This window comes from Thamnophis sirtalis, unplaced genomic scaffold (genome assembly GCF_051295495.1).
Source record: "Thamnophis sirtalis isolate CommonGarterSnake01/CBP01778 unplaced genomic scaffold, rThaSir2_p1.2 scaffold_1, whole genome shotgun sequence".
In the NCBI taxonomy this organism is placed as follows: domain Eukaryota; kingdom Metazoa; phylum Chordata; class Lepidosauria; order Squamata; family Natricidae; genus Thamnophis; species Thamnophis sirtalis.
The window spans coordinates 173,137,138-173,161,228 of NW_028261381.1; the positions used below are offsets into that span (position 1 = coordinate 173,137,138).

Genomic DNA, 24,091 nt, shown 5'->3' on the forward strand with positions numbered 1-24,091 from the left:
AAACCTCCAAATGGCCTCAAGGACTCTCTCAAAGGATGCAAATGATCAGCTGTCTGCAAGGAGGATAAATCCTTCCATTTCCCCACCATCCAGTCAGAGCTGAAGAAGCTTCTTGGATGAGAAGGAAACTGGACTTTCTTCTTCTTTTTTCTTTGAAGTCGTTTCGCTTCTCATCCAAGAGCTTCAGCTCTGACTGAGTGATGGGGAATGAAAGGAGTTACGCTCCTTTGCGGATCACTGGTCGTTTGCATTCTTTTAGCAAGTCATTGAGGCCACCTGTCAAAATTGATCTCAACGGAAGAGGAGGGATACCACATCCTCTATCTCCAGTCTACAACACGGTCCTTTCAGCTGTTCTAAGAAGGCTCCACACCCATTTGCACCACTCAGGTGGCCCTGAGGACACAGATGAACCTCCAAGTGGCCTCAATGACTCATTCAAAGGATGCAAATGACCAGCTGTCTGCAAGGAGGATAAATCCTTCTGTTCCCCACCATCCAGTCAGAGCTGAAGAAGCTTCTTGGATGAGAAGTGAAACATATTTAAAGAAGACACAAATAAACCTCCAAGTGGGCTCAACGACTCTCTAAAAAGGTTGCAAATGACCAGCTGTCCGCAAGGAGGATAAGTCCTTCTGTTTCCCACAATCCAGTCAGAGTTGAGGAAGCTTCTTGGATGAGAAGTGAAACATCTTTAAAGAAGACACAAATAAACCTCCAAGCGGCCTCAATGACTTTCAAAAGAGACGCAAATGACCAGCTGTCTGCAAGGAGGATAAATCCTTCTGTTCCCCACATCCAGTCAGAGCTGAAGAAGCTTCTTGGATCAGAAGCAAAATGTCTTCAAGGGAAAACAAGAAAAGTCCAGCTGCCTCCTGAAAAAAGCATCTTTGGGACATCCCTCTAGGAAATCTAATGCCAGGGGAAAACGCAACATAGGAATCATGCCGGCTCTGGGTTTCAAAATACGGGGTAATTTGAAAGGGGGAACCCAAGATGGGTGGGGCTGAACCCCAATCTGCCGAGTACAGCTAGTCCTCGCTTAATGACCATTCAAAGTTACAACCACACCAAAAAGTGACTCGTGACCATTATTCCCCCGTATGACCGTTGCAGCATCCCCATGATCACATGATCGAAATTCAGCAGATTGGCAACCGGCTCAAACCTACGACGGTTGCAATGTCCCGGGGTCATGGGATCCCCTTTTGCGACCTTCGGGCGAGCAAAGTCAATGGGGAAGCCAGATGCAAAGAACGAGAATGCTCGCTTAACGACTGCGGTGATTCGCTTAACAACTGTGGCCAAAATGGTTCGCAAAAGGGGATGTGACTCAGTTAGCCATCCCCTGGGTTAAGGAGGGAAATTCAGGTTCCCATCGCAGTCGTAAGCCGTAAAACTGTTCGGTTGCAGAATTTTCTGCGCTGCGACAACCGAGCAGCCGAATGCCCCCAGGGTAACAGAGTTGGAAGGGACCTTGGAGGTCTTCTAGTCCAACCCCCTGCTCAAGCAGGAGACCCTTTGCCATTCCAGACAAACGGTTGTCTAACCTCTTCTTAAACCGCTTTCGCCCCAGTTTGTCCTCTCTTTTCCCACCCCAAGCTTGCATTTTTGTCTAGCAGGGTGCTTCTTCCAGCCTCGTGGTGAAGTTCGCGGACACAGACAAGGAGCGGACGCTGCGGAGAGTGCAGCAGATGGTGGGGCAGCTTGGCATCCTCACCCCCTCTTTCGCCTTGCCGTTCAGCCCGTACAGCGCGTACGCTCAGGCGGTGAGTATCAGCAGGACGCAAGCCAGTTTTCTTTCCGTCGGAACTGGGAAGCGGGGGGGAGTGGGCTGCCGCGGGGCAGCCGTAGCAGCCAGCTTGGGTTCATTGCGAGAAGCAGCTTTCCAGGATATCTGTAGCATTTGTGAGAAGGAAAAGGGCCGGGAAGGTTGGGGAAACGCACAATGAATATCGCGATATTTGAATGTCTGCAGCATTTGCGACAAGGAAACGGTGCGGAGAGGTTGGAGAAATACGCAATAAATCTTGCAATATTTCATCCATCCATTTCAAATGCCAGCTTTATCCTCTTCCCCGGCTTTCCTATCAGTTTGCCCACCTGCCGCTGTTTTCCATCCCTCCCTCCAAACAACCACGAAAGAAAGAAATCATGGCAATAAAGAAGGACATACCTTCCATTTGTTGGGCGAGCAGGTACAAAAACAGCCAGGGAAGAGATTGAAGCCTGGAAGACAGGCGCCCCTTGTCAATCAACAGGACTGATAGTTTACCAGCAACTTATCCAGTACTTAGGCAGCCAGGCAGGGATGGGCTGCTGGTGGTTTAACAACCGGTTTGGTGAGAGTGTGTGCTTTGTGCGTGTGTGAGTGTCTCAAGCGTTTGCACGCAATGCTGAAAATGCAGCATTTAGAAGCTCGGCTGCTTAACGTCCAAGTCAGCAATGGTCAGTAAAACAGCAAGGGGAGGGAATCAGCTGTGGACGACTGAGATGAGCTAGAAAACAGGAAGGAAAGGACAGGATAGGACAGGGGGCGAATGAGTAGGGCCGACTGATTGTCGGAGCTACCAGTTTGCCCGAACCAGTCCGAACCGGCTGAACACCACCTCCGAGGCCAGGGCTTGGCAGCAGAAGGAAACAACAGCCAACGCCTTAATAGCCAGCCACCAACATCTCAATCAACAGCTAAAAAGCCACACACAACAGGCAGCCCATAAATACCGCACACAGAATAGTTTGCTAGAGAGAGATTAGAATGAATGTATGAGGTGTTGCTATTTTAAACCGTTTTTTTGTTGTTGTTATGTGTTCGTTATGTGTCTTTTTTTTCTCTCTCTCTCTTTATTTTTTTAAGCCGCCCGGAGTCCTTCGGGATTGGGCGGCATATAAATGTGGTTAATTAAATTAAATTAAATTCACTGAAAAACTGTGGCAAGGAAGGTCGTGTGATGGAGCAAAAATTCACTTAGCAGCCATTCGCTTAGGGACAGAATTTTCGGCCTCAGTTGTGGTCATGGGTCGAGGACTTCCTGCATTGTGTTTGAGTTCTGCTACTGTTCCGTTCATACCTTCTTGGCAAAATTAGTTTTTTTATTATTTATTTATTTAAAAAAAACTCTGTATCTCTGAATCCTGGAAGTGACCCCTGGAAACCTAATCCATAATCCTAGGGATGACTTGTTTTTTTCCCCCTGTGGCAGCTGATGCAGCAGCAAACGGTTCTGTCGGCTTCCCAGGGTAGCTTTCTCAGCCCCAGCCTCACTTTCTCGCCGTGCCACATCCAGCAGATCGGCACCGTCAGCTTGAATGGCCTGCCAGCTGCCCCAATTGCACCAACCTCAGGTAGGCGGCTGCGGGGTTGAATCCGAAAACGGGGGTGGGGTGGTGGGGCTGACCTGTTACATGCCAGCCTGAGGGACCCAGGCCGCAGGTTTCATTTCATGTCGCTGTTCCGATATAACCATCCGACTCTGGTTGAGAAGAACCGAACTGGTTGTGAGGAGGGTAAGGCACCCCTCCTCCTTGGACTACTGCATCCAGTTTTGGTCCCTATGATCTGGGAAACGGATGTTGATACTCTGGAAAGAATGCAGAGAAGAGGAACAAAGAGGATTAGGGGATTGGAAGTTAAGAAATAGGAAGGAAAAGGAAGAATAAAGGGAGGGAGGGAAGATAAAGAAAGGGAAGGAAAGTTGGAGAAGAAAGAAACAGAGAGAAAGAGAAAGAAAGAAAGAAGGGAAATAAAGAAGAACGTAAGAGAAAGAAAGAAAAGAAAGAAGAGAAAGAAATAAATAAAGAAGGAAAGTAGGAAGGGAAAGAAAGAAGGAAGGAAGAGAAAGAAAAGGAAGAAAGAAAGAAAGAAAAGGAAGAATAAAAGGAGGGAGGAAGGATGAAGAAAGGGAAGGAGGGTTGTAGAAGAAAGGAAGAGAGAGAGAGAAAGAGTGAGAGAGAAAGGAAGGAAGGAAAAAGAAAAAGAAAGAAGAGAAGAAGGAAGATAAAGAATGAAGAGATGAGAAAGAAAGAAAAAAGAAAAAGAAGGAAGGAAGAGAAAGAAGAGAAAGAAAGAAAGAAGATAGGAAGAGAAAGAAAGAAGGAAGAAAGAGAAAGAAGGAAGGAAGGAAAGAAAGAATGAAAGAAAGAAAAGGAAGAATAAAAGGAGGGAGGAAAGATGAAGAAAGGAAAGGAGGGTTGTAGAAGAAAGAAAGAGAGAAAGAGAGAAAGGAAGGAAGAAAAAGAAAGAAGAGAAGGAAGAGAAAGAATGAAGAGAAAGAAGGAAGGAATGTAGGAAGAGAAAGAAAGAAGGGAGGGAGAGAGAGAGAAGGGGGAAGGAAAGAAAGAAAGAAAGAAAGAAAGAAAGAAAGAAAGAAAGAAAGAAAGAAAGAAAGAAAAAGGAAGAATAAAAGGAGGGAGGAAGGATGAAGAAAGGGAAGGAGGGTTGTAGAAGAAAGGAAGAGAGAGAGAAAGAGAGAGAGAAAGGAAGGAAGGAAAAAGAAAAAGAAAGAAGAGAAGAAGGAAGATAAAGAATGAAGAGATGAGAAAGAAAGAAAGAAAAAGAAAGAAGGAAAGAAGAGAAAGAAAGAAGAGAAGAAAGAAGGAAGGAAGAGAAAGAAGGAAGGAAAGAAAGAAATGAAAGAAAGGAAGAATAAAAGGAAGGAGGAAAGATGAAGAAAAGGAAAGGAGGGTTGTAGAAGAAAGAAAGAGGAGAAAGAGAGAAAGGAAGGAAGAAAAAGAAAGAAGAGAAGGAAGAAAAAGAAAGAAAGAAAGAAAGAAAGAGAAGAATAAAAGGAGGGAGGAAAGATGAAGAAAGGGAAGGAGGGTTGTAGAAAGAAAGAAAAAGATGAGAAAGAGAGAAAGAGAGAAAGGAAGGAAGGAAAAAAGAAAAAGAAAGAGAGGAAGGAAGATAAAGAATGAAGAGATGAGAAAGAAAAAAAAGAAAAGAAAGAAGGAAGGAAGAGAAAGAAAGAAGAGAAATAAAGAAATAAAGAAGGAAGATAGGAAGAGAAAGAAAGAAGGAAGGAAGAGAAAGAAGGAAGGAAGGAAAGAATGAAAGAAAGAAAAGGAAGAATAAAAGGAGGGAGGAAAGATGAAGAAAGGAAAGGAGGGTTGTAGAAGAAAGAAAGAGAGAGAGAGAGAGAGAAAGGAAGGAAGAAAAAGAAAGAAGAGAAGAAGGAAGAGAAAGAATGAAGAGAAAGAAGGAAGGAATGTAGGAAGAGAAAGAAAGAAGGGAGGGAGAGAGAGAGAAGGGGGAAGGAAAGAAAGAAAGAAAGAAAGAAAGAAAGAAAGAAAGAAAGAAAGAAAGAAAGCCACCTCTTCTTCCTCCTGTCTTTTTCTCTCTCCCCTCCTGCAGGGTTACACTCACCTCCTCTGCTGGGCACAGCTGCTGTCCCAGGACTGGTCACCCCCATCAGCAACAGCTTTGCAGGAATGGTGGCCATTCCCAGCAGCCACCCCGCCCTGGAGACGGTTTATGCAAACGGGCTGGTCCCCTGCCCAGGTAGGACCGAAAGGCGGAGGCTGCGGCTGGGTTCTCGAAGAGCAGAGGTTGGGGGAACCAGGGCCCTTCTACCACCTGTGGACTTCAACTCCCAGAATTCCTGAGCCCGAATGCTGAATGCTGGCTCAGGGATTCTGGGAGTTGAAGTCCATATGTCCTAAAAGGGCCCTGGAGAATGACCAGTTGGCTTGTGTCTTTTGCCTACAACTTTGGGCTGTGCCTATCCTGGTCCCTACTGGAGACAGTCAGTGGGTGAGGAGTATTTTCGATTTTACGGTCCTAAATATATTTGAAAAGGAGAAAACAACAACAACTCCCAAAAAGTGACAATGTTTGCTTCTTGACAGGTGAATTGGGGAAGGGGCTGCCCTGAGACTGGTGGGACCTGAGTTCTAATCTCCCTTCAGCCTCAGAAGCTGATTGGCTGATTTGGGGCCAGCCCACCCATCTTAATCCAAGAGCCAATCAAGTGTAGTCAGGGATGAGCCAGACTGGGTTCTAATCCTACCTCAGCCACAGAAAGTCATTGGCTGATTTGGAGTCAGTCCCTCCCTCTCAGCCCAAGAGCCAATGAGACGTAGTAAAGGAAGGGCTGAACTAGGTGTGGGGAGACCTGGGTTCTAATCCCTCCTCAGCCTCAGAAACTCATTGGCTCATTTGGGACAGTCCCCCTCCCTCAGACCCAATCAGATGTGGTGGGGAGGGGGCTGGGCTGGGAGGGGAGAGACCTGGGTTCTAGTCCCCCCCCCTCCAGCCCTCCCAGGGGCTTTGAAACAGCACTTATTTTTAGCATAAACTACCTCAAAGGTTTATTGTGATGAAAAGGAAATAGGAGGAGGATATTCTGTACAGGTCGTTTTGTTTAGTGACTGTTCAAAGTTACAACGGCTCTGAAAAAAGTAACTTATGACCGTGTTTCACACTTACGACCATTGCAGCCTCCCCACGGTCATGTGATTAAAATTTGGATGCTTAGCAACGGACTCATTTTTATGATGGTTGCAACATCCCAGGGGAGCGCGATCCCCTTTTTCGACCTTCTGACAAGCCAAAGTCAATTGGGAAACCAGATTCACTTAACAATTACCCTATTTTTCGGAGTATAAGATGCACCTTCCCCCCCCCCCCACTAAAAGAGGGTGAAAATTTGGGTGCGTCTTATATACTAAATGTAGCCCCACCCACCCACCGTCCCCCACCTTTTGGCCTCTGCCTCCCAGCCATTTACTTCCTTGCAGCAAGCAGGGAAAATGGGGCTTGCGGAGGCTGCAATAGGCCATGGCAATCCCTGCAGCCTGAAACAGCTGATGATCGGGAGGCCCCTGCTGAAACTGAAAGTGAAACTTGCTGTTTGCTCCACAAGGCAAATTGCTGGGAGGCAGAAGCAGATTTTTTTCTTCTTCTGCTAATCAGGCTGTTTGCTGCAAGGAGGCAAGTCAATAACTATAAATGCCTATAGAATGTTCAAACCAGGGGTGGGTTTCTCACCCCGTTCCAACCGGTTCGGTTGGTTTTAAAATTGTTTTATTTCATTTTCATTTTCATTTTATACAATCACATATATACTGTGCATGATTAAGGCCATATAACTTTAAGCAATAAACACACTCTTCTTGTATTCCAAAATACAAAACCAACATAGCACTTCAACCCTCCATACACCCTTTCTTTCTCCTCCCTCCAACCTTCCTCTCTCCCCTTCAGCATTCCCCTCTTCTACTTCCCCTCCCCCTCTAACTCCTTTCTCCCCCTCCCTTCCATCTCACACTCCTTCCATTCCCCTCTCACTCCCTCTCTACCCCTCTCTCTTCTTACCCTCTACTCCTCACTTCGGTGTATTTCTACTATTCGTCGATGTATTCGGCTTCTTATTTTATACTAAAATTAGAAAAAGAAAAAAAAAACCGGTTCAGTTGGAACGGGGCCGGAGGCGTCCTCGAGCACGCGCGCGGTGCACGCATGCGTACTAGCGTCTGTGCGATGCTCCAGCTGCTCCTGGAGGATCGCGCAGGCGCTGTATGCGTCCTGCGCATGCGTGGAAGCGCAGAACTCGTCAAAAACGGGTAAGGAGCGCGGGTGGGCGGATGGGCCCTTCGCCGTTCCCGGAAGTTACTTACTTCCGGGTTCGCCGACCAACCGGTTCGCAGGGACCGCCGCGAACCGGTTGAAACCCACCCCTGGTTCAAACTATTAGACTTATTTTTTTAAAGACTGCTTTATTATTGTTCTGGGCAGCTTAACAAAATGAAGATGCTTTTTAAAATAAATGCTTGATCTGAAGAGGCCCAGTGCTATTGTATCTCCTTTTAAATAGCAGAGAATAATGTATACTTCCAGGAAGCCACATCCATTTGAACAGCATCTGTACAAGTATAGCCTGAAATGTAACACCACAAGCAGTGTATGTTGTCTGTACTGTTTGCTGTTTGTTGCAAGGAGGCAAATGGCTGGGAGGCAGAAGCAGATTTTCCCCCCCTTTGTTTTCCTCCCTAAAAGCTAGGGGTGCATCTTATACTTTGGAGAGTCTTATACTCCAAAAAATACTTACTAACTTAAAAATTGTGGTAAGAAAGGTCATTAGATAGGGCAAAACTCATTTAATGACCATCTTGCTGAACAACAGAAAGTTTAGACCCAATTGTGGACATAACTGGAGGACTGTAACAGTTTCCCTTGACCAATGGAGTAGTGGACATCACAGTGAGGGGCGGAGCAAGGCCTGGACTTCTGTTTTCCATATTTTTAATCTGCAAACATTTTGACCAAATCTTTTTATAAAGCAATATAACAAGCATTGGAATTTCAAAACTGTCGGTTTGGGGGTTTCCCCCTCCCATTTTCTTCTTCCTGCTGTTTTTGTCCATTTCCCTAATCCTTGAAAAGAAACGCAAACCAAATCTTTCTTCTTTTAGCCCAAAACTCATCTGTGGCAGAATCCTTGCATCCGAATTTCACAGGTGTCCAACAATATGCAGGTAAGTTGGCTGAAGTAATCCCATTTGGATGATTTCCTCTGGCTGTAAGGGGTTTTTTTGGGGGGGGGTTGGAGGGAAGAGGGATAAAAGGGAGTTTGGGATGATAGATTGAAAGGAAGTTTGATCTAGTGGTGAAGGCAGCAGGCTGGAAATCAGGAGATGGTGAGTTCTAGTCCTACCTTAAGCGTGGAAGCTGGCTAGGTGACTTTGGGCCAATCACCAGGGGTCTATCACTTCTAGTCCCACCTTAGGCACAAAAAACTGGCTGAGTGACCTTGACCCAATTACCAATCATCTGGCAGGCAGGCAGGGATAGATGGATGGATGGATAGATAGATGATAGAATGATAGAAAGAAAAAAAGAAAGAAAGAAAAAGAAAGAAAGAAAGATGATAGAAAGAGATGATAGAAAGAGATAGAAAGATAGAATAGAAAGATAGAAATGTATAGTAGGGAAAACACTAACTGCAAAGAAACCGATTCGGAACTGCGGTATGATATACGATGGAACTTATTGTTCCTATGTTGTTTTTAAGTTATGTGTTTGTTTTTGTTGATGTGCTTATGTGTTTAAAATAAAATTTTATTTAAAGAAAAAAGAAAAAAAGAGAGAGAGCTTTATACATTTTCACTAAAGGAGAAGGCAGGACAAGGGGAGACAACAAGAAAAATCATCTGATAAACATAAACATTTTAGTAATAATTCTACAATTTGTTCTATTGGTTCTCTAGCTCTCCTTATTTCTAAGCCTTGGCTCATGAACGCCCCAGGAGTTACCTAATACACATTTCATTTGCAGCCGCCCATCCCTCACTTTTAGCTGAGGTCTGCAAGTTGTCTAATTCTTGTTACTTTCATCAACTTTCTAACTACCCATAATTGCTACAAGCTTTACACATGCATATTTGTATTTGTATTTATTTAGCTTGCAAGCCGCCCTACTCTCAGAAGACTCAGGGCGGCTAACAATAAAAAGGGAAGGGGGATACAAAAATAAAAACAACACTTAAAATTCAGCAACAGTCATAGCATAGGATGGGGCTGGATAATTCAACAGCCCCAGGCCTGCCGGAACAGCCAGCTCTTGGTTGCTTTACAGAAGGCTGGAAGGGTAGTAAGGGTCCGGATCTTCAACGGGGAGATCGTTCCATAGGGCCGGAGCAGCAATAGCAATAGCAGTAGACTTATATACCGCTTCATAGGCCTTTCAGGCCTCTCTAAGCGGTTTACAGAGAGTCAGCATATTGCCCCCAACAATCTGGGTCCTCATTTTACCCACCTCGGAAGGATGGAAGGCTGAGTCAACCCTGAGCCGGTGAGATTTGAACCGCTGACCTGCTGATCTAGCAGTAGCCTGCAGTGCTGCATTTAACCACTGCGCCACCTTGGCTCCAGGGGCTGCAGCTACAGAAAAGGCCCTCCCCCGGGGGGTCGCCAGCCGACATATTTCCTGTGGATAAGCATTCTTGCCAGACAGACTCCCCACAATTTCAGTCTTCCTGATTTACTTTCAAGTGTGTGCCACGATCTTGCTTTATTTTAGAAGAGAGCCCACCACCTCTGCCGGCAAAAATGGAGCTTGGGAGAGCTGCACTCAGCCCTCCCGAGCTCCGTTTTCACTGGCAGAGGCATCGTGGGCCAATCCTTGGCTGTTTCCAGAGCGGCCCCACGGGCCAGATCTAAACACCCTTGAGTTTGACATCCATTTGAGTTTGAGCAAAGGGAGATTCTCACGAAGGTGCTTGGAAAAAAAAATCTGAGAAGACCTTCACGGAAATGGATGATAGAGGTGTCACTAGTGAGCTTTATGGAGCAGAAATGGGAGTTTGTTCACCTGCGTCTCCTTCCTTCCACCCTTCCTTTGCAGCTGTCTATCCTGCCATCACCCCTGTCGCACAGGCCATCCCTCAGCCTCTTCCCATCATTCAGCAGCAACAGCGAGAAGGTAGGTAGGTCTTCTCCTGCGGGGATGTGGTGGGGAAAGAGGAGCAGGCAGCCTGCGTCTTTGATGCTTGTAGGTTCTCTACAAAATGCCCTGGTCTCTTACCATCATCGCTGTTTAATGACTCCATTATCCCTTACGGCAGTGGTTCCCAAACTTGGCAGCTTTAAGACTTGTGGACTTCAACTCCCAGAATTCTCCAGCCAGCAGAGCTGGCTGGAGAATTCTCGGAGTTGAAGTCCACAAGTCTTAAAGCTGCCAAGTTTGGGAACCACTGCCTTACGGGGTAGGGTCTGGGCAACTAAATGGAGCTAGCAGAGTGTTTACTGGCCGGATGCCTTTCCCTGTTGCCAATGTGGAGTTTTGTTCAGCAGGTATATTTTCATTGTGCCCAGAGAGAGAGAAAAATATCTGTACCTACCCAGGATCGAACTCGCAGCCTCCTGATTGTGAGGCGAAAGCCCCAGCTCTAGGCCAACGCACCCTCCTATTAAAAGTCCCTTAAGAAAAATCAGATCCAGTTCCAAGCCGGGAGAAAGGGGCTGAAAATAAAATGGAGGCCTGCTGCAGGAAAGGAAGTATTCAGTCACCGGGAACTAGTGAGAGCAGCATGTTTCTGGGGTAGCTGACAAAGTGAGGGTTGAGGTAGGCGAGCTTTTATCCATTCCTTGGGGCTTTGTGATTGTGATGCTTGTTCTGTAGGAAATGTACTTTGCTTGAGTGTGTCCCATTTTGGTATTCTAATTACTGTTGCCTGACTCCCATTGTGTCTGGGAGGTCATGCCCTGTCCTTTAAGGGACATGGCGGCTCAGTGGCTGAGACGCTGAGCATGTCGATCAGAAAGGCCGGCAGTTCGGCGGTTCGAATCCCTAGCGCCGTGTAACGGAGTGAGCTCCCGTGACCTTTCCCAGCTTCTGCCAACCCAGCAGTTCAAAAGCACGTGAAAAATGCAGGTAGAAAAATAGGAACCAGCTTTGGTGGAGAGGTAACAGCGTTCCGTGCGCCTTCGGCGTTGAGACATGCCAGCCACGTGACCACAGAGATGTCTTCTGAAAACGCTGGCTCTTCGGCTTAGAAATGGAGATGAGCACGGCCCCCTAGAGTCAGGAACGACTAGCATGCTTGTGTGAGGGGAACGTTTACCTTTATGCATATGCACTATAATTTTGGAACTTCTAAACCCACATTTTCATACACCCTGGAATATCCTCTCTCTCACACACACACACAGACACACACACACAGACACACACACACACACACACACACACACACACACACACACACACTGTTGGGAACACTTGGTCTCAGTAAAGGCAGCCTTCCCAACTGGTGGAATGCAACTATAAGTTCCAGAATGACTAATTAAAAGGCTAATTCCTGAAATAGGATCTTACAGCTGTCATGTCAATATCTTCTAGGCACACAGGGGTCCCTAACTGCCAGGCCGTAGCCCACTACCAGAGTTGGTCCCTTCCAACTCTGTTATTCTATCCTATCCTATCCCATCCAATCCTATCCTATCCTATCCTATCCTATTTTATCCTATCCTATTCTGTTCTATTCTGTAATTCTATTCTATTTCGTAATTCTGTTTGATTCTATTCCATTCCATTCCATTCTATTCCATTCCATTCTATTCTGTAATTCTGTTCTAACCTATCCTATCCTGTTCTGTTCTATTCTGTAATTCTATTCTATTTCGTAATTTTGTTCTATTCTATTCTATTCTATTCCATTCCATTCTATTCCATTCTATTCTGTAATTCTGTTCTATTCTATTCTATTCCATTCCATTCTATTCTATTCCATTCCATTCTATTCTATTCTGTAATTCTGTTCTATCCTATCCTGTCCTGTCCTGTTCTATTCTATTCTGTAATTCTATTCTATTTTGTAATTTTGTTCTATTCTGTTCTGTTCTATTCCATTCCATTCTATTCCATTCTATTCTGTAATTCTGTTCTATTCTATTCTATTCTATTCCATTCTATTCTATTCTGTAATTCTGTTCTATCCTATCCTATCCTATTCTGTTCTATTATGTAATTCTATTCTATTTTGTAATTTTGTTCTATTCTGTTCCGTTCCATTCCATTCTATTCTATTCTGCAATTCTGTTCTATCCTATCCTATCCTATCTTACCCTATTCTATTCTGTTCTATTCTGTAATTCTATTCTATTTTGTAATTTTGTTCTATTCTGTTCCATTCCATTCCATTCTATTCTATTCTGTAATTCTGTTCTATTCTATTCCATTCCATTCCATTCTATTCTGTAATTCTGTTCTATCCTATCCTATCCTATCCTATCCTATCCTATCCTATTCTGTTCTATTCTGTAATTCTATTCTATTTTGTAATTTTGTTCTATTCTGTTCCATTCCATTCCATTCTATTCTATTCTGTAATTCTGTTCTATCCTATCCTATCCTATCCTACCGTATTCTATTCTGTTCTATTCTGTAATTCTATTCTATTTTGTAATTTTGTTCTATTCTGTTCTGTTCCGTTCCATTCCATTCTATTCTATTCTATTCTATTCTGTAATTCTGTTCTATTCTATTCTAGTCTGTCCATGTTTTTTTGACATCTCTGAGCAGAGGCTGGTAGGTGTTTCTGTTTTTGCAGTGACCACCAACAGGTTGGTCCCACTCAGTGCCCCCTTCAAACTCCATGATGTTACGTGGTTAATAATGTATCTGGGCAACATTTCTCCACCTTTGACCATCCTTTGCTCTGGTTTGAGCTCTGAAGTGGATCTCAAAGAGCTAAGAGACAGAGAAAGAAATCCGTGGCCGCCTTCTCATCTTAATAGCCAAGCAGGGATCAGAGCCTAAACCTCCCAAATCCTAGATTATCTGGATGAGGTGAAAATGGAGGAGACTGGATTGCGATATATAGTGCGTTGAAGGAGCCAGGTTATCACAATAAGATGCTGTGTGGTTTTCTTTGTTTGGGGAGAATGCATTAATAAAAGTACTGGGTTTGTCCAGCTTTAATACAGGGAATCCTCGACAATGGTTCAAAGTTGCAACGGCACTGAAAAAAGAAACTTACGACCGTTTTTCACAGTTCTGACATCCTCATGATCATGTGGTCAAAATTTAGATCAAGTGGCTCATATTTATGACCCTTGCTGTGTCCCAGGGGTTCACCGACAAATGCGTGCTCGACAAAAGCGCGCCGATGAAACCGCGGTGAGAAAACCGCGAGGTCGAAATCGCACTGACGAATGAGCGCAGAAGCGTGCCGACAACAGCGCACTGACAAAAGCGCGTCTTCCAGAAAGAACTAATAACAATCTAATAACCCTAACCCTAACCCTAACCCTAACCCTAACCCTAAACCTAACCCTAAACCTAACCCTAAACCTAACCCTAAACCTAACCCTAAACCTAACCCTAAACCTAACCCTAAACCTAACCCTAAACCTAACCCTAAACCTAACCCTAAACCTAACCCTAAACCTAACCCTAAACCTAACCCTAAACCTAACCCTAAACCTAACCCTAAACCTAACCCTAAACCTAACCCTAAACCTAACCCTAAACCTAACCCTAAACCTAACCCTGAACCTAACTCTAAACCTAACCTTACCTTATCTTAAATCGCGCTTTTGTGGGCGCGGTTTTGTCGGCGCATTGTTGTGGGCATGTTTATGATGTTGCGGTTTTCTCACCACGGTTTCGTCGGCGCGCTTTTGTCGTGCGCACATTTGTCGGGTCACGTGTCCTGGGCAGTGGCAGGATTCCAAATCTTTTCCTACCGATTATATGAGAACGTGTTTTGCGCATGTGCTCGCATAACCCGCGCTTCGTGCAGGCGAGCAGCACTGAAAGTCTGTTCTCAGTGTCAGCGCTGGTGAGCTGAGCTGTGTTTTAGGTCAACTGAGGCGGGGCAATCTGCTCTACCCCACAAATCAGCTGAGCTAAAAAACAAGGGAATATAGAACCTGGGAACGATGGGAATGGGAGGGCGGGGCCAGCCAGAGGTGGTATTTGCCGGTTCTCCGAACTACTCAAAATTTCCGCTACCGGTTCACCCAAATTGTTCTGAACCGGCTGAATACCTCCTCTGGTCCTGGAATCATCAATCCCTTTTTGCGACCTTCTGACAAGCAAAGTCAAGGAAGGAGCCAGATTCACTTAACGACCAGGTTGCTAACTTACCAACTGCAGTGACTCACTGAATGACTCTGGCACAAAAGGGGGCAAAACTCCCTTAACAAATGTCTCACTTCACTACAGAAAGTTTGGGCTTAGTTGGGTTCGTAAGTCGAGGACAACCTGTACGCTGTGCAAAGTCAGATAATAAGGACAGATAGTCCTCGATTTACGGCCGTTCACTTAATGGCCATTCAAAGTTACGATGGACCTGAAAAAAAGTGACTTACAACAGGTCCTTGAATTTACAATCATTGCAGTCTCCCAATGATCGTATGATAACAGGTATTTATGATAGTTACAGCATCTGATAATTGCCATTTACAATCCTCCCCGGAGGGGCTTCCAAAAAACAAAGTCAATGGGGGAAGCCAGATTCACTTAAGGACTAAATGATCCACTTAATGACCATTGCAAAAAAGAGATTAAAAAATCAGGTGCAACTCCCTTAACAATCGCATTCCGATTCTAATTGTGGCAAGCCAAGAACTAGCTAAGTTAAAACTAGGACTGACAGTTGAAAGTTACACCAAAATGTTTCCCTTGTAGGTCTGGCTAATATTTTGATCTGTACATCAAAATATTTCCCTCTTACCTTTTCAAATTTTTGATCATATGGGTAGCTAGGAGTTAGAAAAGACCAAGTGCAGTTGACAGAACCTAGATTTTAGGGAGTGTTTTGAAGAGGGCTTTTCTTTAAATTAAAAAGATTCCCACACAATTATTTATCCATCAAATTTTAACAGGTCTGTCTGTAAGGTCTGGTTTAAAAAGTGGGATAATTCCCTTTTCTTTAGTTGAAATTCTCCACCAGATCCTTCCTGTTAAACCAGTACCTCCCAACTTTGGCAACTTTAAGAACTTGAGGACTTCAACTCCCACAATTCCTCAGGCGGACAGACAGACAGACAGGTTTCACATTTTGTTACCAATGATTCGCCGCCCACCCACTCCATGCAGTCCATACTGGCTGAATACCACCTCTGCAACAGCACTGGTGATGTTACCTAGCTGGGTAATGAAATGTCTGCAAGAAAGCCATCAAGCTCAGAGAGAGCACTAAGGACTCCTTTAATCCCCCAATTTCTTTAAATTAAAAATATTCACATGCTTCCATTTACCCACTGATTTTTCAACAGGTCTATCTGCAAGGTATGATTTAAAAAGGCAGATTTTGTTTTTGTGATTTCTTTTTTTTTTTTTTTAGTTGAAATTGTCCACCATGGTCATAGATCCTGCCCATTAAACCACAGTATTTCTCAACCTTAGTAACCTTAAAATGGGTGGAGTTGAAGTCCACCCATCTTAAAGTTGTTGAAGTTGAGAAACAGTGGCTTAAGCTATATCTTGATGCCGTCTTTTCCTCTTCAGACAAAACCCACTTGGTTCCAACCAATACTCCACACTCTCTTTTCCAACCACAGGCCCAGAAGGATGTAACCTCTTCATCTACCACCTGCCTCAAGAGTTTGGAGACAATGAACTGATGCAAATGTTTCTTCCTTTTGGGAATATCATTTCCTCCAAAGTGTTTATGGATCGGGCCACAAACCAGAGCAAATGTTTCGGTGAGTGAGCAGGGAGGGAGGGAGGGAAGGAAAGAAGGGAGGCAGGGAGGGAGGAAGATGGGAGGCAGGGAGGAACAAAGGAAATGAGGAGGGAGGGCAGGATGGAGGGAGGAAGGAAAAGGGTAGGGATAGGGGAAGTAAGGATGTGGGGAGGAGGAGGAAGGAGGATGTGGAAGAGGGGAAGAGGAAGGAAGGAAAGAAGGAAGAGGGTAGGGATAGGAGGAGTAAGGATGTGGGGAGGAGAAGGAAGGAGGAGGATGTGGAAGAGGGGAAGAGGAAGGAAGGGAAGAAGGAAGAGGGTAGGGATAGGAGGAGTAAGGATGTGGAGAGGAGAAGGAAGAAGGAGGATGTGGAAGAGGGGAAGAGGAAGGAAGGGAAGAAGGAAGAGGGTAGGGATAGGAGAAGTAAGGATGTGGGGAGGAGAAGGAGGAAGGAGGATGTGGAAGAGGGGAAGAGGAAGGAAGGAAAGAAGGAAGAGGGTAGGGATAGGAGAAGTAAGGATGTGGGGAGGAAGAAGGAGGATGTGGAAGAGGGGAAGAGGAAGGAAGGAAAGAAGGAAGAGGGTAGGGATAGGAGGAGTAAGGGTGGGGGAGAAGGAGGAGGGAAGGAGGAGGAGGGGAAGTGGGGAAGAGAAGAGAAGGAAGGAAGGAAGGAAGGAAGGAAGGAAGGAAGGAAGGAAGGAAGGAAGGAAGGAAGGAAGAGGGTAGGGATAGGAGGAGTAAGGGTGGAGGGAGAAGGTGGAGAAGGAAGAAGGAGGAGGGGGAAGTGGGGAAGAGAAGAGAATGAAGGAAGGAAGGAAGGAAAAAAGGAAGGAAGGAAGGAGGGAAGGAAGGATCTTCCATTTGGGAAACTTAGGGAAATAACCTTCAAATAATGTTGTCTACCTTTAAAAAAATCACAATTTGTGCATACCATTAAAAAGACAGACTGATGTTCTAAATATTTTGAGGTCATTTACTTTCCTGTCTGGGGCAAAGCCACACCCATAACGAAGCATTGGTTTGCTTAACAATTGCACTGTTCACTTAATGAATACAGGTAGTCCTCGGCTTACAACCATTTGTTTGGTGACTGACGTTACAGCGGCATTGAAAAAAGTCACTTGTGACTGTTTTTCGCCCTTACAGCCATTCAGCCTCCCCATGGCCACCTAATCAAAATCCAGGGGCCTTCTTGGCAACTGGTTCCTATTTATGACGGTCGTAGTGTCCCCTTTTGAGACAAGCAAAGTCAACGGGGAAGCCGGATTCACTTAACAACCGTGTTATTAACTTAACAACTGCAGCGATTCACAGCCACTGTGACAAGAAAGGTCGTAAAAAGAAGACAAAACTCACTTAACCATCGTCTTGCTGCTTAGCAATGGAAAACTTCGGCTTCAATTGTTGTCCTAAGTTGAGGAATACCTGTAGCCCAAAAGAGCTTGTAAAATCGAGTCAGTCCTGGGAGTCTGACCTGTTTTACCACCGTTGCGAGTTTCAACCGGCTCCCTTATGGTCGTAACTTGAGGACTAGCTTTACTTACAAACACCCAGAGACAGACGGGGTGTCGCTAATTGGATCCTTTCTTTCCTTCCTCAAGGCTTCGTGAGTTTCGACAATCCTTCCAGTGCCCAAACCGCCATCCAGGCCATGAACGGATTCCAGATTGGGATGAAAAGGCTAAAGGTCCAGTTGAAACGGCCAAAGGATGCCGGCCAGCCCTACTGACAGGTGATTGGGGGCGGGGCGGGGGAGAGGCAAGGAAACCGATGGCCTCTCAGGTAAAGCAAGGAGCTTGAATGGCATGACAAATTGGCCGGAAATTATTTTCCTACTTCTAACTTGGTGTTATTCAATCTTGCCAACTTTATGATATATGGACTTCAGCTCCCAGAATTCCCCAGGCAACATTTGTGGACTTCAACTCCCAGAATCCCTTAGCCAGCATGCATGGTTTTCGACTCCCAGAATCCCCTAGTCAGCCAGCATGGACTTCAGCTCCCAGAATTCCCCAGGCAACATTTGTGGACTTCAACTCCCAGAATCCCTTAGCCAGCATGCATGGACTTCAGCTCCCAGAATCCCCTAGCCAACCAGCATGGACTTCAGCTCCCAGAATTCCCCAGGCAACATTTGTGGACTTCAACTCCCAGAATCCCTTAGCCAGCATGCATGGTTTTCGACTCCCAGAATCCCCTAGCCAACCAGCATGGACTTCAGCTCCCAGAATTCCCCAGGCAACATTTGTGGACTTCAACTCCCAGAATCCCTTAGCTAGCATGCATGGTTTTCGACTCCCGGAATCCCTTAGCCAGCCTGCATGGACTTCAATCCCAGAATTCCCCAGCTGACAAGCATGGATTTCTACTCCCAGAATCCATTACAAATCTTTTCTTTTACACAGATCACAGTTGGCTTCTTAAGCTATGCATAACCAGCAGTTAGATCCAATAGTTATTTTTCTCAAACTTGGCTACTTTGAAATATATAGACTTCTATTCCCAGAATTCCCCAGGCAGCCACACCGGAAGTTAAAGTCCATATATCTTAAAGTGGCCGCAGTTGAAAAACAGTGACAGATTTTCTTCATGTTTTTAGCTATTATAATAATCTATACCACTGTTTCCCAATCTTGGCAAATTTAAGATATGTGGACTTCAACTCCCAGAATTCACCCAGCCAACCATGCTCGCTGGGGAATTCTGGGAGTTGAAGTCTACACCTCTTAAAGTTACCAAGGTTGACGAACACTGATTTATATACCATTCTAATATTTAAATGTCCTGCCCCTAATCGTTAATCACCTTCTTTAAGAAGTTATTTTCTTTTACTTCTCAGACTTGAGAATAAAAGAAACTGAAACGTTGTACAAAATGGAAAATCAGCGTGGCTAAAAGCGTCAATGGGTTGGTGGTTCTTGATTGAAGATGACAGTGTGTTCTTGAGCTTCTCAAGAAACTCAACCGCGTTAACGGAGCCTATTTTTGTCTTCATTTTCTTTGTGCGTGTTGTGATTTCACACATCCCCATCCTGGCTTTCCTTTAATTGTCTGTTTTCTGAAGATGAAATCGCCCAAGTGCTGAGGCTTTCTTTTCATGGAGTAGCTGCTTCTAACCAGGGAATTTCATACAAGGTTTTCAGTTCCATTCTCCACCCATTTTCCTTCCTTCCTTCCTTCCTTCCTTCCTTCCTTCCTTCCTCCCTCCCTCCCTCCCTCCCTCCCTCCCTCCCTCCCTTCCCTCCCTCCATCATTCCTTCCTTCCATCCTTCCATCCTTCTCTCCCTCCCTTCCTCTTCTCTTTTTCTCATTCGTTCCTTCCTTCCATCTGTTACCCTCCCTGTTTGCTTCCTTCCTTCCCTCCCTCCCTCCTTTCCTCTTCTCTTTTTCTCATTTGTTCCTTCATTCCATCTGTCACCCTCCCTGTTTGCTTCCTTCTCTCCCTTCCTTCCTCTTCTCTTTTTCTCATTCGTTCCTTCCTTCCATCTGTCCCCCTCCCTGTTTGCTTCCTTCCCTCCCTCCCTCCTTTCCTCTTCTCTTTTTCTCATTCATTCCCAAAATGGGCCTCCCAGAAGGGGAGTCCTCCAGAGGCTCGTTTCTGGCCTCCGGAGCCCAGGAGAGTCCGTTTTTGCCCTCCCGGAGGCTCAAGAAAATCCTCCAGAGCCTGGGGAGGGCGAAAACGCCCTCCCCCCCTGCCGTGGCGCAGGAGGCTAAGTAGGCCACGCCCACCATGGCCATGCCCACCCAGCAACTGGGCAGAGAACCTGTAGCTAACATTTCTCAATCCCACCCCTGCCTGCCAGGTCCCTTCCAGCCCTCGGCGTCTATGGTTCCTATGAAAAACTTGCATTGAATGATGACAGCGTTGAGCTTCCCACCTTTAAGCCTTCTTTCCTCTTCTTCTTTTCCCAGGAATCCGGCCTCGAGCCCCTTCCTCTGTCTTGATTGCAAGAAGAACTTCCAAAAGTTGCTTCTCTTCTTCTTTGTGCCAACAGCGGGTGGGGTGGGGAGGGCTGGGTGGGGAGGGAGGGAGGGAGAGAGGGAGGGTGAAAAAACAAAACAAAACACCACGGCCAGCATCTACTGGGGACGGGGGGGGGGGGAATAGATGTCAACCAACCCGCAGGGGGTGTGAAAACAGGGTCTCATGCCACATTGCAAAAGAGCTTCTCTTCGTCGGGAACCGAAGCCTCTGGACCAATCGAAACCTTTAGCTGGACCAACCGGAGCAGTCTTTGAAATGCCAGCCTATTAATTTAAAAGAAATGTACATAGGAATAGAAAGAGTATATCTATACATATATAGCATATATAAATATATATTACAGGCGCTCTATTTTTTTTAAACCTTGGGAAACAAGGAAAAAAGAAAACACCGGGACCAAACTTTTAATTTTTTTTTGTTTTTAAAATCTTCAGCTGCCAGCTGAGGACCGACGGAAACGGGACTAAGGGTTTTTAAATGCCCAGCCTTTGCACAACCTTGAGGCTGGCCTGTTCTTGGGGGTGGGGGGGAAGAAAAAGAAATAGGGAATTAAAAAGGGGGGAGATTTCTGCAGCTTCTTCAGAACGGAAGGGGGAAAAGTCTCCCCGACATTTCCCCCCCCCCACCAACCCTGGCATCGTACCAGGAGCCGGGACACGGTTAACGGTGGCATCGCTTGTTCTCCATCGAAAGGAAAGAAACGAACTGGAGAAGGATGCCCGAAGGATTGTCGTTTTTCCGAAAGTTTCCAGACGGGAAGAAAGTGCCTTTGCGGCAGCACAAAAAAACAAAAAGTTTTTTTTTTTAGGGAAAAAAAAAAAAACAGGCTCCGTTTTTTCTCCGTAGCCAAATATTCCTGACCAAAATGGAGGGCTAACCGCGAAACTCAGCGCGCTCGGAAAAAAACCGACATCAGACTCCTAACACTGCCTCGAGGAACGGGCGCTAAACTCTGAGGGGGGGGAACTTTCCCACAGACCGGCCGATGTTTTGGGGAGCGCCGGCTCCTGAATTCCGAGAAGATGGAGGTTAGGGCCCACCGGGAGCCCGCCGCGCGCCACTTCTGCACTGCGCCGCAGGAGTCCACAGTATGCAACCGATGTGATCTCTGTACGTATGTATCTATCCACCACGCCACACAGCATAGAGGCTTTGCACAGGTTCATGAGAGAGACGGATGGCCTAAGGGACAGAAACCCCGACTCCCTTCCCCATGTTCCACTGCTTTTTAAGTGCACGCTGCACCTTCTTCCTGTTCCCTTCTGGCTTCGCTTAGCCTTCCCCAAATTTCTCTGCTTCTTTTTTTCCATTCCAAACTCCACCACCACCACCACCCTCAGTCTTTTCTGTCAGGATATCCAACCAAGCTCACTTTGGGGATGTGTGCAAGCAGCTGGATCTCAAAGAGGACTTCCTCCTTTCCCCAGCTACATAGAGGTAGAGTGCCTCTGGCATGGAGGTTCTGTTTAGCAGGCAGGCCCAAGAGCTGTGAACACGCCTTTTCTCACAACTACGTGTCAATCTGTTTTGTTTTTAAGCAAACAACATTCTGGAGTCCTTTTCGTTCTTTCTTTCTTTTTAACCGTTGAGATTTAAGATCTGCGTCTTTAAATCTAATTGTGCAGTGGTGCCAACGTCAATGCTCAGCTGAATTACATAAAGCAAGGTTTCTCAACTTTAAGCAACTTTTAAGATGTGTGGACTTCAACTCCCAGAATTCTCCAGGTGGTATTGCTGGCTGGAGAAGTCTGGGAGCTAATGTCCACAAATGCTGGCTGGAGAATTATGGGAGTTGAAGTCCACAAACGTTAGCTGGACTATTCTGGGAGTCCATAAACGCCGGCTAAGGAATTCTGGGAGTTGAAGTCCACAAATGTTGGCTGGACTATTCTGGGAGTCCATAAATGCTGGCTAGGGAATTCTGGGGGTTGAAGTCCACAAATGTTGGCTGGACTATTCTGGGAGTCCATAAATGCTGGCTAGGGAATTCTGGGGGTTGAAGTCCACAAATGTTGGCTGGACTATTCTGGGAGTCCATAAACGCTGGCTAAGGAATTCTGGGAGTTGACGTCCACAAATGTTGGCTGGACTATTCTGGGAGTCCATAAATGCTGGCTAGGGAATTCTGGGAGTTGAAGTCCACAAATGTTGGCTGGACTATTCTGGGAGTCCATAAACGCTGGCTAAGGAATTCTGGGAGTTGAAGTCCACAAATGTTGGCTGGACTATTCTGGGAGTCCATAAATGCTGGCTAGGGAATTCTGGGGGTTGAAGTCCACAAATGTTGGCTGGACTATTCTGGGAGTCCATAAATGCTTCCTAGGGAATTCTGGGAGTTGAAGTCCACAAATGTTGGCTGGACTATTCTGCGAGTCCATAAATGCTTGCTAGGGAATTCTGGGAGCTGAAATCCACAAATACTGGCTGGGGAATTCTGGGAAAGGAAGTCCACCCATCTTAAAGTTGCCGAGGTTGAAAAACACTGAACTAAGGAATGGAGGACATGAGGGAAACGGATGAAATGTTAATCCTTTTTTGATCCACGCTGCCTCTCCTAAGGGGTTTTTCCATCCTGTCCCATCTCTAAGCCTGCATTTTTCTGCATCTTCTTCCCGTTCGCCTGTCTCCCTCCCTCTCCCCTCTTCCTAGCTCTCCCTTCCTGTCCACTTCTCATCCCCCAGACGAGTTTCAGATGTAAAAGCACATTCAAAATAGAGCTTAGTGTCTACGGTACCGCAGCAGGTCCCACCTGATTTTTCAAGGGGAGCCATTTTGACCAAAAAAAACAAAAAAACGTTTCTCTTTTCTTCCTTTCTGTTTTGTTTTTTAATGGCTACACATGATCTTCTCTTGAGCTGGTGTGAAGAATGCCAGGACTGAACTGTATACTTAAGACATTCCTGTTATATTGTATGTGTGTGTGTGTGTATGTGTGCTTGGGAGGATGTTTGTGTGAATGATGGTGGTGTTACTAAGGATGGAAAACCGGGACGAGGTACCATGTCCCTTTGAGGACTGGTGGACTTCAACTCCCAGAATTCCTGAGCCAGCTTGGCTGGCTCAGGGATTCTGGGAGTTGAAGTCCACCAGTCCTCAAAGGGACATACCCCACCTCTTAAAGTAACACAACATCCGAATGCTCGGAGCATCTCCACGGAGAGCAAAGAATCTTTCGAATACAATCGGATTTCCATTTGGATTTTGTGTCTGATGGGCTAACTTGCAGTGGTTCTCCTGGTCTGGTTGTCGATGGGGGTTTCGCTTCCAAGATTTCGTTTGGGACACGAGCGAATTCGGGAGAGCCGCCCTTAATCCTTGATAATTCCCTAATCCTTAATGCAAAAACTCTGACATTTATCTTTGATGAGTGGGAAGGTCCTGAACGCTGAAAATGTATGGATAATCCTCGACATAACAACCGTCCCTTTAGCGGACCATTCGAAGTTGCAACGGCGCTAGAAAAAAAGGGACTTACGACCGTTTTTCCAGACTTACAACCAAGGTGGCAATCACGTGATCAAAATTCGGATGCTCGACAGTTGACTCATGACGGATGAAGTGTCCTGGGATCAACTTTTGCAACCTTCTGAGAAACAATGGGGATGCCAGATGCACTTAACAACTGCAGTGACTCACTTAACAACTGGGGCAAAAAAAAAAGATGGTAAACTCGGCCAAAAGTGTACGAACTTCCAAAGACACGACAAGAAGAAATGGATGGAAACTAACGAAGGAAAGAAGCAACCTAGAATTAAGGAGAAATTTCCTGACAGTTAAAGAATTAATCAGTGGAACTACTTGCCTCCAGAAGTTGTGAGAGGTCCATCACTGGAGGTTTTTAAGAAGAGATTGGACAAGCATTTGTCTGAAGTTGTATAAAGTTTCCTGCTTGAGCAGAGGGTTGAAGACCTCCAAAGTCCCTTCTAACTCTGTTATTTCTGTTAATTTTGGGGCTCAGCAATCGTCTAGAAGGTT

At 45.6% G+C, this 24,091-nt stretch overlaps 1 protein-coding gene across 1 annotated transcript in view; it reads left to right on the forward strand.

The window, feature by feature from the left end:
• The window catches only part of CELF5 (CUGBP Elav-like family member 5), an 87,738-nt gene extending 69,878 nt beyond the window's left edge, over nucleotides 1–17,860 (forward strand). Inside the window, exons 3-9 of the mRNA XM_087705005.1 lie at nucleotides 1,623–1,769; nucleotides 3,204–3,345; nucleotides 5,351–5,497; nucleotides 8,410–8,472; nucleotides 10,341–10,418; nucleotides 16,007–16,150; nucleotides 17,733–17,860. Coding sequence (XP_087561131.1) covers nucleotides 1,623–1,769; nucleotides 3,204–3,345; nucleotides 5,351–5,497; nucleotides 8,410–8,472; nucleotides 10,341–10,418; nucleotides 16,007–16,150; nucleotides 17,733–17,860 — 849 coding nt within the window. The remainder of the gene's footprint in view (nucleotides 1–1,622; nucleotides 1,770–3,203; nucleotides 3,346–5,350; nucleotides 5,498–8,409; nucleotides 8,473–10,340; nucleotides 10,419–16,006; nucleotides 16,151–17,732) is intronic.
• The last annotated feature ends 6,231 nt before the right edge of the window (nucleotides 17,861–24,091 follow it).